General features: G+C 35.0%; 1 protein-coding gene across 1 annotated transcript in view; it reads right to left on the bottom strand.

Moving 5' to 3' along the window:
- LOC145684280 (disks large 1 tumor suppressor protein-like) overlaps positions 1 to 20,658 on the bottom strand; it is a gene marked incomplete in the record, with an annotated part of 1,496,324 nt that overhangs the window by 29,393 nt on the left and 1,446,273 nt on the right. Inside the window, 2 exon segments of the mRNA XM_081756423.1 lie at positions 740 to 781; positions 13,025 to 13,066. Coding sequence (XP_081612549.1) covers positions 740 to 781; positions 13,025 to 13,066 — 84 coding nt within the window.

Here is a 20,658-nt window from a genome sequence, read left to right as displayed (position 1 = left end):
ACTATTAGGAATCGAAAGATCTGGTAGTGAACTACTGTCACTGTTAGTAAATACAGAAAATCCCTGAATTCAAATCGCTACATCAAATAAATCTGTAACAAAATATGTCGCACTACCCTATAGAAATAACTACCAATTCTCTACTAATATTTTACAATCACGAAAAAAGAAAACGAGGGAAAAAATATTATCACACCCACAAGTTACGTATACTGGACGATTCTGAAAGCCAAAAAGTAATTTTGTAATCATTAAAAATAGTACTAAGTAGAAAGAACATATAACAATATACTAAGTACGAAAAACACAACAATTACTCATGCATTCTACTCTTGTAGTACAAAATATAAAAAAAAAAAAGAATTTCCACACAATAAGGAAAAAAAGAAGGCAAAAGTATTGTTAGTTTTACAACAATTCTGGTTTCATGGTATAGTTTTATATTGTTAATAGATACCTGTTTGCTTACTTATATGGAAAAGAGTTAATGCAAAAAACCAGAACTGTACATTTATCTCTTTTTACATACACTAACGTGAACACAACTCACTTTTTTTACGCAAATACGCATATATTTGAACATGAAATTAAAAAATGATAATCCGTCTTTGATTTTGTCCTTTTTTTAAATATTTTTTTGTTTTGTCAAGGAAAAACTCAAACTACCAGAGGAAAAAATAGTAAACAGCAAGGAAAAAGTGTCACAAAATCCTGTCATGAAGAAAAATTCAGCCAATACCTTCCGTGTGAATATCATCCTGAGTATAGCAGAGCATGAAGGCTGCAATAAAATTAATAAAATCAGACCACAAACACATCAGCGCCAATTAGATTTTTTTAATTTTTCGTCACATACACAAGCATTTTTGTTTTTAATCATTATTAATTATGAGATGAGGATTCTTTTTTAAGTTCATTTATTTTAGAAAAAAAGACGCAACAAAATCAATCATCATGTACGAATTGTTTTTGATATTTATTTGTATATGAATTATTTATTTATTTACTTTTCTTAACAAAAACACAGTTTCACTGTAGCACACTATTGATTCTTGCAAAATGTTCAGCTGGATGATTAACAAAAACTGTACAAACACATGTATCATATAAAACAAACATTGAAGCAAACTTGTTAAAATAATAAAAATATATATTGTATATATGTATATATTCACTTAATCTTGTCTGAGCAAAAAAAACTTATATTAATTTTCAAGTTAGAAACACTTCCACACTTAAACACGTTACATAATATATTTTTATAATATTTTATAATTGGCAACATAGTATAATAAAATGTGCATTATCTTTCGTTTCTAATGAAAGCAAAATATTTTGTGAGATGCTTTTTTTCGAGTCTGCTCTTTCCGGAGTTTCTTTATAATTAATTTCATAATTTATTTCAGATATAATTCAGTTTTTCTTCTCTCGCTTATGGGGTGAAGCAAAAATTATATTAACAATTAACAAAGTACTTGCCTTCAATAGTTACATAATGAGTACCTAATTTTACTACCCTATGAACTATGATCTCATTTATTAATTTTAGAGATCAACTGTTGCCGAAGATAGCATAACGTTATTTGCTTTTCCTTGCACTTCTTCGAGGCAGTCGTTACTTTGCACGAGTTCGACAGCAGACATACTGCCATCTATGATAGAAATTTCTCTTCTTATAAATTATTTAGTAATAACTTAAACTGGATTTCTCAAATACAAATAAGGAATCACTAAGACACAAAAACTTCAAATATAAAACCAGCCACCGTACTATTCGTACTATATGAGTGTCCCATAAACACAAAGCTATTGCTCGAAGATATTTCAGAAGATTTTAATAGTATAGGAAGTCGAACTTTGCCCTTATACAATAAAATCAAACCAATAACATCCATATTGGCGACCGTCACAGGATAAAGCTGTAGATATAATACGAATATCTTATGTTCTTTCTTTATATTTTTCTCATCTAACTCGAGAATAATTATCAAAGGTGCTAAGTTTACTCTTTTATGCCTACAATGAATGTCCAAGTTATCTCAGAAATAATAGAAGAATGTTTCGTTATTCTTACCGACAGTAGAAAGTTTCATGGGTGGTAATATAGTTATTCTTAACGATAGTAAAAAGTTTGATAAACTGTAATATCGTTATTCCTTACGACAATAAAAAAATGAAATGAAATCTGAGTTTTATGTCCCACGGTTATGACGGTTAGGCTAAAGGAGACTGTGATGATGAGTAATGAATGAAATGATGGAATGAAGAAAGTGGCACGAAAGAGGAGAACCCCGAGGAAACCCACGCACACGGTGTTTGTCCACCACAAAGTTCACTTGGCTGGGGCTGGGGTCGAACCCGAGACTCCAAGCACCAGAGGAGAACTCCCGCGGCCGCTCCTTACGACTATAAAGGCTTTGATAAGTGGTAATATACTTATTCTTTAAGAACAGTAAGTTTAATAGATGGTAGTATTGTTATTCTTAACGAGAGCAAATTGTTCTAATAAGAAAAATATCATGTGAATAAATAACTGTTTTTTAAAAATACATTAGCAAATGAGTCCAGTATGGATTTTTTTGAAACTTAAAACGAATCATCGTAGACCATTAGTTTATATCAATGCTTTACAACATTTTCTTCGCCACGTCATTTATTTCCCAGTTAATTTTACAGCAAAATGACTGATAAAAGTACCAATCGTTACAAGAGAGGTTTGGCTATAGGCACAAAAGGACAAGCGTTTATTTGTCATTACTGAGACCCTAATCAGACTTTTTATTCCAAAACGTGAAGCACATGCTTCAAATAAATATTCTTGCTGTTCAAAACTATCAGTATTAAATAAACTTGAATAGTTCATTAGGTTAAAAAACATTTCTAAGATATTAAAAAAATAATATACTTGCTTTTTGTTCGTCGATTTTCAATCTTAAGAAAGGAAGGGGAAAAGGAAGAAAACGTAACGAGCTGTTTTCGGCTGAGCACATTATATAGTCTTCGGATCATTATTTCGATTCTTTTTCACATGCTTCTGTGTGTAGTTGAATGTCAGAAGACGTACATTAAAATAAAGGATCCAATCTAATATTAATGTGTTCTCCAGTGGCGTAGCACACTTTTGCGGGCCCCCCCCGCAAAGTATAGAGAAGGGGCCCTAGTTGTAAAGCCGATAGAAGTAAGGTTGAAGTTCTACTTCTTTAAATCTTTATTCATCGCAAGATTTCGGGGCCCCCTATACCTCGGGTCCCCCCCGCACTGCGGGGGTTGCGGGGGCAGCTGCTACGCCACTGGTGTTCTCTTTAGTGCTTATATTGTTTTAATTTAAATGTAGAAATACATAAATTTGAGCTATAGGTTTATCTTCGTATTTCCAATGCCCAAAAGGCATATACAACTACTGCCTGATTATAATTAGTTTTGATCTTGTTTAAATATTTTGTAGAATAACTATACTGAAAAGTTAAAAAGGATACTAATCTAAAGCTATTAAATTTCTACAAGAAATTGAAGCTCCCTATACAGCAATATCTATTAAATAAGCTGTTATATTCTAGAAATGCCAAAAGAAATATGAATACTTTTATTCTAATTTAGTCATTTCTTACTTCGCTGCAGCCATTCTAAGATTTATTACGCGCAATAAATAAGCTATCTTTCATGCAAAATATATATGTAATATATATATTTGCTGAGATTTTACAATATCGAGCAAACAGCCAATATCTAAACATATACGGCATGCATACATAAAATACTTTGCTTTCATTAGTCTTGTTTTAATTATTTTGTGTAAAAAAGCTTTTTATATACCACACTTTTCACATACACGCGTATTGTTTAATTACACACACACACACACACACACACACACACACACACACACACACACACACACACACACACACACACACACACACACACACTCACACACTCACTCACTATCCCGTATAATATATTACATATAGTTAGAACAAAGGAATCTCAGTGTAGGCAATGAAAAGTAAAATAATAGAGCAACAAGTCATTAGAAAAACATAACACTGATACACAGAAATGAAGCTTTCGCTCGTGTTAACTAGCATCGGATATAGAGAGAAACACAAAGATGAAGAAGTATTCACTCGTTTATCTTCATAGCCAAGTTAAGTAAGTCACATGTTATATATTGTGGCGACCGTGACAGGACGGTAGCTTAACTACGGACATTTACTGTTCTTCCTTAACATTCATTTGGCTCTTCTTTCCCGATCACGATTAACAAGATCGGAAGTTTAATGTTTATTAATGAAGTGTCATATACTGTTTCCTTATAACACGTAGAAAAAAATATAAATATGTATCAAATTTTAAGTACATTTCATGAATGTAGAGTTTGAAACTGGTAATTGAAAATAAACTAACAGTCTATTAGGAGAAGCGTTAAAGAACCAAAAATGATGTATGTTTAAATATTATTATTTGCATTTAAAGCGGCAAAAATATGACCTTGTACTGTCTCCATGCATTTTACTCAGTGCATTTTGATCATCTAGCCACCGTAGCTTTTTGTGTGTTGCAGCAGTTTTGGTTATTAGCTATCTAAGTGATTCGTAGTATACTTTGCTTTCAAAAATTGTATCAGTGAAGCGACAAAAATTCATATGCTAAAGTTGAAACAAATTCTCAATGTTGCTGCCCTATAAACATGTCGCAAAGTACGTAGTTTAGTATGTTGTATTGCCGAACTTGCTTACACACGATTCATTTCCCTAAACTTTGTATCAAGTTCTTACTGCTACTGGAAAGTATTCTCCTGGTTAGAAAGCGTCACACGTTCACGACAAAAACTCCAATTCATTAACTCTCATTTTGTATTTTGCCTACTTCTAATAGCTAATTAAAACAAACTTGACTCAGATTCCTTTGTTATACATATATTTTATACATATACAGTCGTGTTCAATATAACTAGCACATTTTAAATGTGAAGCTTACCCGAATCTTGAAGATTTTCTGTTTGTTTATATATAGGTAAATGGGCACTCGAATTGAACAATATTATATATATATATATATAAACTCGTACTGTTACTTGAAAAATGTTTGATTATCTCTTACAGTTTCTTTTATATTGTTTTCGGGAAAAAACAATCAAGTTTTATTAGGTTACTCCACACATAAGCCATTGTACGAGAAAATTTTTTTTCTGAGGCACTTATATGCACAAACTGATCATAAAAAGTTAATCGAGTTTCTTTGAATACGACTGTACATGCTAATGAAAACATGTAACGAAAATTATTTATGTATCCTGCTATTGTGTTAATTGCCTAGATTCAGTATGATTCTATTTCCAATAAATCTGCATGAGAAGAGAAAAAAATCATACAAATCTAACGAAGCAGCATCAATGTTTTTATTTTCGTTAATAACTGAAAGAGAAAATACTATTATTTTGAACAAATATGTACAGATAATGTAGAAAGTTTCCTTCCCTGATAAGGAATGCATCAATATTAACTACATGATAAACGTTAAAATTGTGATACAGTTAGAAAAATGTGTTAAAAGAATTAAAAAACGTTTTATACCAAAGAAAGCACCAATCATTCAAAACTGTACTTCAGTTAGTTCATTAAGATTTCCAAGTTTCTAAAATTAAACTTAAAAATATTTGAAAAATGTTGCCCAAGGACTTCAATACGGCATTAAAGATATTATATATATATATATATATATATATATATATATATATATATATATATATATATGCTTAAATACATAAAAGTAAATGCTGATATTTATGTACAAGGTTCCCTCGATACATAACCGGAAAAGTTGTATATATAAAAAAACGACAAAGTTTGTGCTTCTTTGTTATTTTTTGGTGGTATCCTAGAACTATTATCAGATGAACCTGGCACGGCTGCCTCGCGAACGGGATGCTGCGAATCAGTGAAACAAGACGTCTGCATCCTTGCACGTTTGCAGCAACGTGGAGCAGCACGGAAAAGAATATTGCGAAAGTTGATGAGTTGATACGGGAAAACAAGAGTATTACGGTGAGTGATATTCCAGCAAAGATGAACATTAGTGTCGGATCAGCCCACTATATTGTTCATGACATACTGATGTTCAAGAAAGTATGTGCGAGGTGAGGTTCCAAAACATCTGACTGCATAGATAGTGCGTCTTGGGCGTGGCGCATCTTTAACACTTGTTACACCCAGTATGAACATATCTGCCCACTCGTACACGTGTTCGACTCAAACAACTTTCACCATATTGCACTGCCATTCGACGGTAAATTTCGATTGGTTTTAACCCTTCAGCTAACAGAAATCTAATGATATTCCGTTGCTCCAAGTTTGTGCAAGCTTGCAAGGGTGCTGCCATCTTATTTCACTGATTCCCAGCATCCCGTTTGCGAGGAAGGCGTGCCAAGACCATATGTTCTAGGGCACCACCAAAGAATAACAAAGAAGCACGAACTGTGTCGAAGCTTTTTTTAAATACAACTTTTCCGGTTATTTATTTAATGGACCTTGTATTATTTAACGACAATATTCAAAGAACGACAATATTTTATAGTTTGAATGAGTTCTTGTGCTTTGCGTCTTTATTCAACAACACCGTTATGAAGGATGGGGCCTTTTATTAATGTAGGCTCCAAAGCAAGATCGGAGCTTGAATTCGGAGGACAGATCATTACCCCTCACGGCGTAGGTTATCCTCCACAACGCTATTTCGCCAAGAAAACTGGATTGCAGAAACACGCCACCGGTCTTGAATATATTTTATAATTTTATCTGTATTTAAAAGTCAATAAAGATAATTACAAATAGAAATTACAGACAAAGTTTTAGTCGATTTAATTCCTAAAGGTGATTTTTTCATTCCGATTACAGCCCCACACAATTTCTCTCTCTCTCTCTCTTGCAATACTAAGGTTATGAAGAATGGGCCTTCGAATCACAAGCAGAGTTCGAATCCGAATCACGAGTGGGGCTTGAATCCGAATGACAAGTGGGATTTGAATCCGAATCACAAATGGAGTCTGAATCCAACGGCAATTACCACATTTACCGATGCTTTCTTTCCTTTGACTGGAATGTGCCTTGTACAACGATACAGATTTTGATTCTTTCAATTCCAATAAGTATTCCTACATCTATGTTTGGTGTCTTGTTAGCTTACGCTGTGTTTAACAGCATTCCAAATACGTATATACAGTTCAGAGAATCAGTAAATCCAATTTGCATACTTACTTTATTTATCGTATCTAGTACATGATTTTCTCTGGATGAACAAGTGATAGATATTACTAGATGCGCATGACTGTACATTTAGTTGAGCATTGTTAACTTCGTATGTTTCTCACTACAATATAACTTTATATTATAAAAATGAATGAATGAATGAAAGGAAAGAAAGGAAGAAAGGACGAAAGAAACCAACTATAATATGGAACGAAAACATTTTACTCTCAAAATTGAGAACATAAAATGGGGTACGTTTTATGTGCCGGTAAACACGGCCATGTATGGATTATTTAATCTGCAGCGTTTAGGCAGGAAATATATCGAGAAACTTGCTTTTCTGTCATTGAATAGACACCTCTGGTTGTCACCTTTTCTTAGTAAGTGGTAACTGCCCTAATTAACTTCTACATTTATCCGAGAAAGTTCCACCTATCCTGGGATTTTCCTTTACCTTATACAGCAAGCTGTTTTCCAACATTGCCGGCCAATGACACTTATACTAATTGGGATTGCATTGAAATGAATTCCATCGTTGTTTAATTGAATTTTCTAGTCCGATTGACTACATCACATGACCTCCTTCCATTCAAATAATTGATCTGAATCGAAAATTGTAGATTTCAAAACGGCTGTCAAGATGTACTCGCGCAAGACGTTTGTATCTCTAACTGGTTTTTTAACAATATGCTCAGATTTTCCATTACTACCTTACTCTGGAACCTAAAATGTAAATTCAGACTTTCGTCTAAAATATGGAATTCAAGATGGATGTCATGACGTTGTAGCAAAAAACTCTGTACTCTAACCCGTCCGTTTAAAGTATGCTTGGAGCTTTTACTGCCATTTTACTTTGGGAACTAAAAGGGTAACGGCAGACTTTCGCCTAAAATGGTAGCTTTCAAGATGGCTGTCATTATATTCTCACACAGAACATTTGCACTCTAAACGGTTCGTTCAAAATACGCTTAGATTTTCACCACCACCTTATCCTTTGGGAACTAAAAGGGGTAAAGTCAGACTTTTGCTTAAAATGGTAGCTTTCAAGATGGCTGTAACGACATTCTAGCGCAAAATTCTTGTATTCTAACCGGTCCTTTTAGAGTATCCTCACATTTTCCATTATCATCTTAGTTTGAGATCTAAAAGGGTAAACTCAGACTTTATGTCCATTGTCCTGGATATTGACGCTGTTGCACCTAATATATCTTTTGGTCTTATATAGATATTACAAAACGATATATTACTCAACTTTCTTTGCCATTTAAAATACCAAAGGTACCTCTAGTTTCTCTGGCAACGCTCGTGATTGAGTTTCTCTCTCTCAATATATCAACCGCTCATAGAAATGGAATATGACCTTCGACATTTTGCACAAATATCACTCTTGTTTCTGCTTTCGAAAGATCGAACTTTGTCTTATAAGACACGGTACACCGTACCACATAAGGTAACCGTTCATATTTCATTGAGTAAAATTAAATTTTTTAAATACATACAGGGTGGTACAAAAAGACAGTATGAGCTTGAAGTTATGGGATACGATTGTGTAAGGTTTGTATCATTTAATTTAGAAAAAAAAATATTACCGTATTAAAAGTAACGAGAGAGAAAATTCCTGAAATGAAACGAAATGAAGTGAAATGAAAGTTTTTTTAAGTTTTACGTCCCAAGGTTATGCCGGCTAGGTTAAAGGAGACGGGATGATGAGAAATGAATAAAGTGATGGAATGGGAGAACCTCGAGGAAGCCCACGCACACGGTGTTCGTCGTCCACAAAGTTCACTTGGTGCGTGCTGGGATCGAACCAGGGACCCCATGCACCAGAGGTGAATGTTCTACCACTGAATCACGGCGGCCCCGAGAGAAAATCCATTGTGAGCAGTATTATAAGAACATGAAAATGCCCCCTCTTTTTCCTTAGCCATGGGGCATAACTATGGGACGTTAAATAAAACGAAAGTTCCCTTAATTTGAACAACTACGACAATTTAAAAAAATACTTCTCTATACAACAGTCTAATTCTCAAAACTAGTCTCTTTTGATTTCTTGAAGTAAATTCCATCAAATTATTACATGAACTGTTAGGATTTATATTTAACAATAGCATACAAACATTAAACTCTACTTAAGCACCCGTTTTATTAATCTAATTATATACGTTTCAATGACTCCTTGTCATCGTCGTCGATACATGACTGTTAAGGAATTCTTGAACTCTTAATGGTAAATTTTTCAGTTCTTAGAAGAAGAAGAAACTACTATACTTCATTAGCAGCGAAAAACTATAACTGAAAATTTATAACTAGAATAGATCACTTGAAGGGTTGGTGAAGTTGAGTGTAACACAACAAAAGTGACCTTCTGTTTTACATCTTACAATACGTTCAGACATGACCTAAATTTTACATCTCAAATTTTGGAACGCCATTACACTTTTTTTTAAAAAAAAAAAAAAAGAAAGAAACATGATATCTAAAGAAATATAATCCACTTTGCAACGTAATTTTCTAAATTTTTGCAAGATTGCTTTTGTGTGTAACCAATTTTTGAAATTACTGAACGAACTGAAATGATGAATATTTAATAATGAAATACAGAACTTCAACTCCTCTTTCCAAAATTTATGAAGTGTAAAGTTTAGATCATGTCATTAAAATCTTGAACGTATTGTAAGACGTAAACAACAGGTCATGCATTATGTGACGCTTGAAATTGCATCAACCCTTCTTGTGCTTTATTCTATTAATAACACGAACCAATGTAAAAATTTCCGTAACAGTGACATACTGACGATGATGACAAAAGACTCATCGAAATATATTCGATTAAATTAATAAAACAGGTTCCTGAGTGGAATTCACGTTCCATCAAAATTAAATTCGATACCAGACGTACTGAACAAGACGTTGTATTAGCACTTTTTACCCATCTTCTAATGTAAGTTCGCCTAAGTTGCGTATATATCGGGGCTTCACTGCTCCTTTCAGCAGTATATTTGGAAGGGCTAAGGTGCAGTAATGTAGATTTAAGAAGGGTAAGTGGCTGTAATGAAGATATTAAGAAGGGTAAGTGGATGTAATGAAGATATTAAGAAGGGTAAGGTGCAGTGACCTAGATTTTAAGAAGGAGAAGGTGCAGTAATGTAGATTTAAGAAGGGTAAGGTGCAGTGACCTAGATTTAAGAAGGGTAAGGTGCAGTGATGTAGATTTAAGAAGGGTAAGGTGCAGTGACCTAGATTTAAGAAGGAGAAGATGCAGTAATGTAGATTTAAGAAGGGTAAGGTGCAGTAATGTAGATTTAAGAAGGGTAAGGTGCAGTAATGTAGATTTAAGAAGGGTAAGGGGTGCAGTAATGTAGATTTAAGAAGGGTAAGGCGCAATAATGTAGATATTAAGAAGGGTGAGGTACAGTAATCGAGACTTAACAAGGGTAAGGTGCATTAAAGTTGATATTAAAAAGGATAAGGTGCAGTAATGTAGATTTAAGAAGGGTCAGGGGCAGTAATGTAGATTTTAAGAAGGATAAGGTGTAGTAATGTAGATATTAAGAAGGGTAAGGTGTAGTAATGTAGATATTAAGAAGGGTAAGGTGCAATAATGTAGATATTAAGAAGGGTAAGGTGTAGTGAGATAGTTAATAAGGAGGATATTAAAAGTTAATAAGGAGGAACAAATCAGGTGACTTAAGAGTAAGTTCTAACGTAAGCAAGGTTGTTCCTGGTTGCGTATTTCTAACATCCATATTACTGTATCTTCACCCTTCCAAATAAGCGAAATTTACATGCGTAAATATACGCTACTTATACAAGAAGATTAATAACAAGTACTAATCCATTAAGTTAACCAACCTACTAAGAATAAAGTCACGGCTAGACTCATAATTATTTCCTGAAGTTCTTCTGTGTCCTTACATTTATATCTGCTGCAAAACGTTGAGGTACTTACTATAAAGCTATTAGTTAAGCAGGAACATATGAACTTTTAGTTATTTGTTTAAGATAATTGCTCATAGATGCTATAGAATGCATATTTTTGAATAACAAAAGTACAGAAAATCTTACCTTGTATCCAGTGAATTAAGACTAATTTACACTATTTCGGTAGTTGCTGATATCTTTTTTAATGATTTCTGTTTATACTAATTGGTGACACGTATTTTGGCACCTGTCTGCTCGTAGAGAAAGCGAGAGAGAGAAAAGCAATGAAATCTTCAGTTCTCAAAACCATGTTAGGCTTAGCCTTACAAAAGAAAATTGTTTCGAAGTTGATAGGTATTTTCACTATTTGAAGGTTCTCGTTTGTATTTCTTTTTTTCTTTTTTGATAAGATTAATTCATCTTTCTACCTATTAGAAGACGTATACACGATTTTAAATAAATAAAATTTGTGCAGAACATTAAAGTTGAATTACAAATTGCCTTTTCAGGTACCTTCAATAAGCAGCTGAACAACTGAAAAGCATCCCTCGTATAGAGTTAGTTTTTATGCGACTAATATTATCTTGTATCAGAATTTTCAAGATAATTTGTATTTTACACACAAAATGTATGTATTTAATTCAGAGGTCGCCAAATTTATAAAGCTTCTGAGCTACCAATCAAAAGAACTATCAACTTTTCTTTTTAAAAATCTTACATTTGTTTATTAACTTACATTTTTAGTAACTACAAAATCAAACTATGCAAGTTAGCAAATGTCTAACATACACACGAAAAACATAACCTGCACAACCCCACGCGTATACAATCAATTGTGAGATCAGGCTGACAATGGCCGTTGCGCGGGAGAAACAAGCAGTTATGAAAATGAAATCTTCCGAGTTTTACGTCCCACGTTTATCCCGGCTACAGTAAAGAAGACGGTGATGATGAGAAATGAATGAAATGTTGAAATGAAGAAAGTGGGAAGAAACGGGAGAACCCCGAGGAAACCCACACACATAGTGTTTTTTGTCCACCACAAAGTTCGCCTGGCGCGAGCTGGGATCGAACCACAAACCCCATCCACCAGAGGTGAACGCTCTACCACTGAGCTACCGCGGCCCCCAGAAACGAGCAGTTGTTGTCGTCAGCGCCCCTGTGTCATTAGCATCAGCTCAGTGACGGAATCAAGGTTTGCGAACCGGAACGTTAACGTAATCTACCGAAAATGTTTCCGTGAGCTACTGGGAGCTCGCGATCGACTGTTTGGTGATTACTAATTTAACTTCTCTATACGCCTTCGATAGATAGAAAATTTAACCAAGTTTTGAGAACCGAAGACACTCAAGACACTTTCACTTACTTTATTCTCTGAACTGAAGAATTCTACTAGAAGATAAGAACCAACGCATGTCACCATTTAGCAGTAACATAAGTCATTGTAAAAGGTATAACAGAAGTCACTGAAAAAGGTACCAGCAGCTACCGAAAAAGTATGAATTAATATTTAATTGACTGGCTGCAGGGTAATGTTTCCTTTACATGTTTAGGATTTGGAGGGGAAGGGGTGGGAGCTCGAATAAATGTGAATCAACCCATGTTATGACAAAACTAGTGACTGATCTAACATGCTGTCGTATTTATAAATTCTAAATCTACTACGTAAGTCATGCTTCATGCTGCAAAATTAAATATTTTTACATTAAGAAAAATATTTAGAAAACAATGTCCTCTCCGTTGTTGGTAATGCGTACACAACAGAGACTTTCAAAAATCTATTACTCTCACAGACTAATTTTTACTGTTTTTTTATATATCCTATTTTTGTTGACATCTGAAATGGTGATTCGGATACTCACGAATGCTGGTCGTCTCTCCTTCATTCGGGGTGGTCGGTGAGTCTGAGGGAAAAATGGAAGAACAAAACACAATCACGTCAAGCAATGCAGGAGAACATGCTCAAACAAGCCTTAGGTAATTTACTTTTCTTACAACGACAAAAAAAAAAAAAAAAAAAAAAAAAGTGTACCATCAAGTAACACCCAACAAACATAAATATACAATTTATGTATGTCATACCATTTTTTTCATATACTATATTTTATGATTCATCACAAGTCTCAAAATGTTTTTTGTTTAAAAAGAGGGAATAATGAGAACAGACATTTAAGTACATGCTAACATACTATTACACTTTCCCCATTTTTTTCTTTCTTTTTAAAGTACAAAGCAACATTCGTGAATAAAAAAAAATCATTTTATTATTTCATTCTAAGAATATTTTAGCAACACCTTGAGTTGTATTCCATTATTTTTCTCTCTTATCAGCATCTCAAAGAAATGTGGGTAGGATTAACAGACGTTCTCTTTTTCGGGCTCTAAAATTGGGTCCGACTGAATTTCTTAAGAAAGTGGGGAAACGCCCTGTTTTTATAGGGAAAGATGGTGACTACTACTAGACACTACTACTACTTTTCTAGACACTATGACGGTGTCGGCAGTGCGACGTCTATCCAGAGTAGTGAGGACGATTGGGGAACCACTTGAAAGAAAGAAATAATGAACTCTGGTCTAGAAAAGTAGTATTAACAGCGAAGGGAGCCTATGTGATAATCAGATATCACCCCAACGCATGAGTGTCACAAGCTAACCGACAGACCTTAGCTACTAAGGACTGTTACGCCAAGAATTTAGTTTTAGTGTTTAGTATTCTTTTGGGCGGGGGAAGGCGAATGCTGACAAATATTCCAAGATTCATAACATATATACAATATATACTTATAAATAATAGTAAACGCCCAATTTCAAAGAAAATAGAACACATGCAGTCTGTGATATAACTAACTCTAAGGCCTATGGAACCCAGAGGTTCAATGCTACGTTCACAAAAGCTCTTTATTGACTTCTGTCCTTAGTCAATTGAATCCAGTTTCTACTTTGTATTTCTATTTCTGCGAAATCTTAATATTGTCCTTCCATCTGTGCCTAGGTCTTCCTAATGGTTGTTTTCCGGTTGTATTTCCAGTTAAAATTTTGAAAGCATTCCTACTTTCTTCCATTTTGGCTACATGAGCTCTCTCAAACAGAGCCTCCCAGTCTTGATAACCCTAACAATGTTTGGTAAACGGTATAAATTATGCAGCTTTCGGTTATGAAGTTTCTGCCATTCCCCATTCCCGTTCCTCTTGGGTCCGAATATTTATAAGCCTGCGATATGATAACCTTAAATGTAGGAGATATCGTTAATGAAGGAAAGGGACAATGTAAAGCTTAAAATAGAAATCTATCGTCAACCTCTGGTTTTCTTAAAACGTACTTCTTCTCTAAACAAACAACAAGAAAACACGAAAGAAAAGAAAAACGAAAAGGAAGGATAAATTTATATAATTTTCATCCTACTACTTCCGAAAACCTATAAGGAAAATTAGCATCTCCTGCTGAAAATATGTCTAAAGGTAATAATAAAGACAGTCATAGCATTTTATTCAATCATTTTGTAGTGTCTTCATCTTATTTTGTAAGAGAAATGAACGTTTAGATAGCACCACTAGGCTTCTTTCAAATATCAATTTTGTCCATCGTAACTTGAAAGTCTAAAACGAACTTCCACAGGATTTATTTTTTAGAGGGTTTTACTGGAGTTTCACGATTTTCTAGAGTAAATAATTGCATCAACATGTCCCACTTTTAGCAAGCGCAACTGAGAAAGTCACACCGAGAAAGACGAGAGCAAAGCTTCAAACAGTATGTGTTATGGTTTATTATAAGAATATTAAGTTAAAATTTTTAACGCTTTTAAATATCACACTAAAAGCGCGTATACCTTTAAGATGCGGCACTTGATCAAGAACTACACTGATATGTTCTCCAAATGTATAAGCTAGAAACATTTTGAAATGCCCAGGAAACATACAAGATTCAAACCTTTTGAGATGCTCACGGAATACGAAATGCGAACACCTTACAATGCAGTGCCAATGAGATGGGGACGCACGAGAAGGAAACATCTTAAAGTGATCACGAAATGTGTGAGTTAGCAGCATTTGTTCAAGAAATCCAAATGCTCACGAAATACACGATAGAAGAGGAAGAATGCGTAACATGGAAACATCTTGCATACGTGTGAAAATGCAGATAATTACGCATCTTTGAATGGGCTATTTATTTGTGATTTGGTGCCAATTAGAAATGGGAATATTTTTGAATGTTTTAAGAATGTGTTAAGAAATGAAATGCTGATGATATGCTGATGATGTAAATTTAATAGGGGATGATAGGAGAACAATAGAAAGAAATGCAGAGATCTTATTAAACGCTTGCAGGGACATGGGTTTAGAAGTAAATGCAGAGAAAACTAAATACATGGAAGTGCGTCGGGACCGGAATACGGCAAATTATGGATGCGTTAAAATATTAAATAATGCTTTTGATAAAGTGGATACTTTCAAATATCTAGGATCAATATTAACAGAGGAAAATCATATTCACGGAGAAATTAAATGTCGACTAAAAGCAGTGAATTCGTGTTAATATTTGGTTCAAGATCTCTTGTTGTCGCGAATTCGAAGCTTAAAATATACAAAACGATAATCATGCCTGTTGTTTTGTATGGCTGCGAAACATGGTCACTTACTCTGAGGGAAGAACATAGACTGAAAGTATTTGAGAACAAGATCCTGAGACGAATATTCGGACCCAAGAGAAACGGGAATGGGGAATGGCGGAAACTTCATAACGAGGAACTACATAATTTATATGGTTTACCCAACATTGTTAGGGTCGTCAAGTCTAGGGGGCTTAGGTGGGCGGGTCATGTAGCCAGAATGGAAGAAAGTAGAAACGCTTTCAAAGTCTTGACTGGAAGACCAATCGGAAAACGACTATTAGGAAGACCTAGGCGCAAATGGGAGGACAATATTAAGATAGATCTCGCAGAGATTGGAATACAAAGTAGAAACTGGATGCAGTTAGCTAAGGATAGAAGTCAGTGGAGAGCTTTTGTGAACGCAGCATTGAACCTCCGGGTTCCATAGGCCATAGAGTTAGTTAGTTAGTTAAGAAATGAAATGAATTTTTTAGTTTTACATCCCATTATTATGCTTTTTAGGATAAAGGACAGGATGAGAGTGTGTGATGAACCGGGAAAATCCCGAGAAAACTCACGGATACGATGCTGTCCACCACAAAATGTGCGTGGTCGGGAATCGAATCAGGAACCCTTCGCACCAGAGTTGAGCGAACTATCACTATGCCATCGTACTGCCCACATGTACGAAATATATGAGAATTGTGAGTTGGAATTTCTTTTAAACGTTCAGAAGACTAACGAGTTGGAATCATATATGAAAAGAGGAAACAACTTATTTTTACACACCAAATCTTTTGTAGGTGCGAATTCAATAACATACAAAGAATAAAAAAGTGATTGACTGGACCAGGATTCGAATCCGGGATCTCTGGTATACGGTACCGGTGCGTTAATCACTATGCCACCCAGTCTGCTTCCTAGAAGAGCCCAACACCCTTTTACTCCTGCAGTCGGTGCTCTCCACTCAGACTACAGTAGTGAGAGGGTGTTTGGCTGTCCCGGGAAGTGGTCTGGGTGGGGTAGTAGTTAACGCATCAGTATAGTATACCAGAGATTTCGGGTTCGAGTCCCGGTCCAGTCAAATCACTTTCTTATTCTTTGTATGAGTTAGGATCATATTTGAAAGAGTACGTGTTTGGAACATTTCAAAATTATCAAGAATTATAGGAGTAGGAAAATCTCACTATGATTTTAATCTTGCGGACAATGCCTTTGTACTGACGTCATTAGCAACTAGTTCATTTCGCTGACATGTTATGTCAGTGTTATCAGATTTTCGACAATTTTTTTGTAGAGAATATAGTTTAACAACAGACTATCCAAAATAACAGTAACGTTCCAATCCCTACAATACTGAATGTCAAAGTCATTTCTGTGCATCAAAGAAGTAAAAATGAAATGAAATCTTTGAGTTTTACGTCCCACGATTATGCCGGTTAGGCTAAAGGAGACGGTGATGATGAGTAATGAATGAAATGGTGGAATGAAGAAAGTGGGAGGAAACGGGAGAAGCCCGAGAAAACCCACGCACACGGTGTTTGTCCACCACAAAGTTCACTTGGCGGGGGCTGGGATCGAACCCGCGACAGAGGTGAACGCTCTACCACTGAGCCACCGCGGCCCGGCATCAAAGAAGTGTGCATAGCGAAATAAAGTAGGTGAAAAAAATATTCTTTTCTTTTATTTGTTCCCATGAAAGTAGTACACAAACGACAGACTAAATATAGTGTTCGACTCATAAAAATATAGATTTCTCAAACATTTCAAACTATTGAAGTAAACATTTCATACCGAGAAAGTTTTCCACGTTATAACTAAGGCTTCCTCTTAAAGTGGGAGAGCATATTTGTATCTATTGTTCATATGCAGTTTATATATTTGCTATATACTGTACGTATTTTACCTATAGTAGAAACGTCACTGAAAATTAAAATGGAATACAACCCAATACATTCCCATACAAATGCATAAATTGTGTTTCATAAACAATTTGCACATCATATCTTAACAGATTCTTAATCAACATGCTAAGTACTTACGCATTTTTAAAGGGAGCTTTACCTCTCTGCAATTTTTTCTTTATTTTTAAATCAAGATATATATATATTATATATTTATTTATTTAAAGGGGAAAAATGTATTATACCACTTTCCAATGAAAGTAAGAGCGTTCGCCTGATATTAACAATAGTTTAAATACTTGACTGTTATTACACGCAGACACAGCAATTCAAATGCTTGACAGTTATTACATGAATGAAGTAACAGCTCAAATCCTTGACTGTTATTACACGTAATCATATAACAGTTTGAATGATTTTGCAAAATAACAGTTCAAATGCTCGATTGTTGTTATATGTAGCCATGTTACAGTTCAAATGCTTGATTGTTGTTATATGTAGCCATGTTACAGTTCAAATGCTTGACTGTTACTAGACAGCCAAATCATAGTTCAAACTGTTATCACATGTAGCCAAATAACAGTTCAAATGCTTGACTGTTATTACACATAGCCAAGTATCAGTTTAAATGCTTGACTGTTATTACACATAGCCAAGTATCAGTTTAAATGCTTGACTGTTACTACATGTAGCCAAACTTGGGTTGTTTTTATCATTTAATTACCTCGACTTCCTTTGTGATATGTTCTTGTCTTAGTATAATGCGGACATACACAACGTAACTTTACATTTTCGTTCGTAATCTCTGAAGAAGATCACGTACTTCAGAGTGCAGCAAAATGTGCCTCATACGCAATAAATAACTACCAACAAACTGTTTTATTTTTTTGTTAAGAGTTTAACGTCTCTTTCATTTATCACGAGTCTGTGAGACATGAACCTACAATGAATATGGGATTCAAGTCACATGTACTCCTACTGAATTTCGAACATCAAAGGCAAAAACGCTAACCATCTAACAATGAAGGAGCTCAAACTTTTGCTTTTATTGTTATTAAACTAAGCCCGCGAAAGCTCTTAGTACGTTCAGTGTAGGTTTCTCTTTACGAATGTAATAGGCTTCTTTAATTGAGAAACCTACACTTAATTTAGATAAAGGAGACATAAATGCGTTTTGGAGCAGTCTTTTTTACGATTTATTTCAGCCGCCTGGAAGGTAATAAGAAAGCAGTGAACAACAGTGAACAATGACAAGCAAGTTACCATTAATATCTGTTTATGTTCGGCAAGAAGATTTACGATTCGCATATTTTAAATCCTTTTTAACCAATTTTACCCATCCACATTTCTCCCCATGTTTTAAATCCATTTCGAATTTTGACTAGGCTGAAGATGGAAATAGTATTCTCCGAAAGTACTTTCTGTGGTGAGTAATTACCCTTTTGCTTGCATTTTTTCATCCAATTGTAGTTCCATCCGAAAGAGAGTACACGTCTCATAGAGCCTCGCTGCTGAATGGGATGTTAAACTCAAAATCAACTCAACCCGAAAGAGGGTAATATGGTGCATTGCTTTACGTTCCTTTGTGGTAGTTTATATAAATAAATAATTAATTTGAAAGTATTAATATCAATCTACTTATTCAAAAAATCTACCTAAAAGGAATTTAAAAGGATGTCATATTAGTATTTTCTATGGAAACAGTATAGTTGGAAGAGTTTGTTGTTAAAGCGATCAGTGATATTTCAAATATTATATATATATATATATATATATATATATATATATATATATATATATATATATATATATATATATATATATATATATATACGAGGGTAAGTCAACTGAAAACCATAAAAGTAGAAATAAAAATCCGCAGATGGCGCCAGTGAGCTGTAAGTTGGCATGCCTGGTTTACGATAGTATGCCGGATGTCTCCTAGGTGGCAGCAGCCGGCAGATGCACAAACACCGGCGCAACAACAGTTCCAAAATGGCAGCCCCACTAGCCACATGCACCAGCGAGGAGCAGCGTTCTGTGATTCGGTTTTTGCGAAGAGAAGGTGTGAAACCGATTGACATTTTTAGGCGAATGAAGGTTCAGTATGGAGATGCGTGTTTGTCACAGCCACAAATCTATGAATGGTGCCGGAAATTTGCAAATGGTGTTACGCCTGTGGCTTCAACGGCTGCAATGGTCTCTGGAGTCACTACGCGCCGAGCCTGGTCGGGGCGTGGAGCATCGGCCACAGACGTAACACCATTTGCAAATTTCCTGCACCATTCATAGATTTGTGGCTGTGACAAACACGCATCTCCATACTGAACCTTCATTCGCCTAAAAATGTCAGAACGCTGCTCCTCGCTAGTGCATGTGGCTAGTAGGGCTGCCATTTTGGAACTGTTGTTGCGCCGGTGTTTGTGCATCTGCCGGCTGCTGCCACCTAGGAGACATCCGGCATACTATCCTAAACAGGCATGCCAACTTACAGCTCACTGGCGCTATATGCGGATTTTTATTTCTACTTTTATGGTTTTCATTTGACTCCCCCTCGTATATATATATTAGCCCTCCTTTTTTCATGGAACTAATTTTTCATTATTTTCATACATACGAATTGGTTAATGGTTTTTACGCAAAGGAACATTAACTCTATAATATTCGAGGTTATATTGCAAGAAGAAACGTGATTGCAATAGAAGTCTCTTTAACATCGTTGATAAATATGGAGGTCATTCATTGAAACTATACGGTTAATCATAAAATATCGTGGCTTACTAGATTAAGTCTTTGATCATTATATAACAGGTACCTACAATTTCAATTGTCCTAAATATGTAGAAACAACAATACCTTCCTACATTGTGTTATCTGCCACATAAATGATAGATAACAGCTTTATAGCTTGTTCGTACGTTCGGGAAACTCCTTTCATAAAACTTCAACTACTCACATCACGGCAGATAAGCTGCCATACACTGCAGTTTTTACATAGTTTAGA

Source organism: Thermobia domestica, chromosome 4 (assembly GCF_964235325.1).
Source record: "Thermobia domestica chromosome 4, izTheDome1.hap1.1, whole genome shotgun sequence".
Classification (NCBI taxonomy): Eukaryota; Metazoa; Arthropoda; class Insecta; order Zygentoma; family Lepismatidae; genus Thermobia; species Thermobia domestica.
The sequence above is the reverse complement of the archived record's forward strand: the minus strand, read 5'-3'. Positions and strand labels throughout refer to the sequence as shown.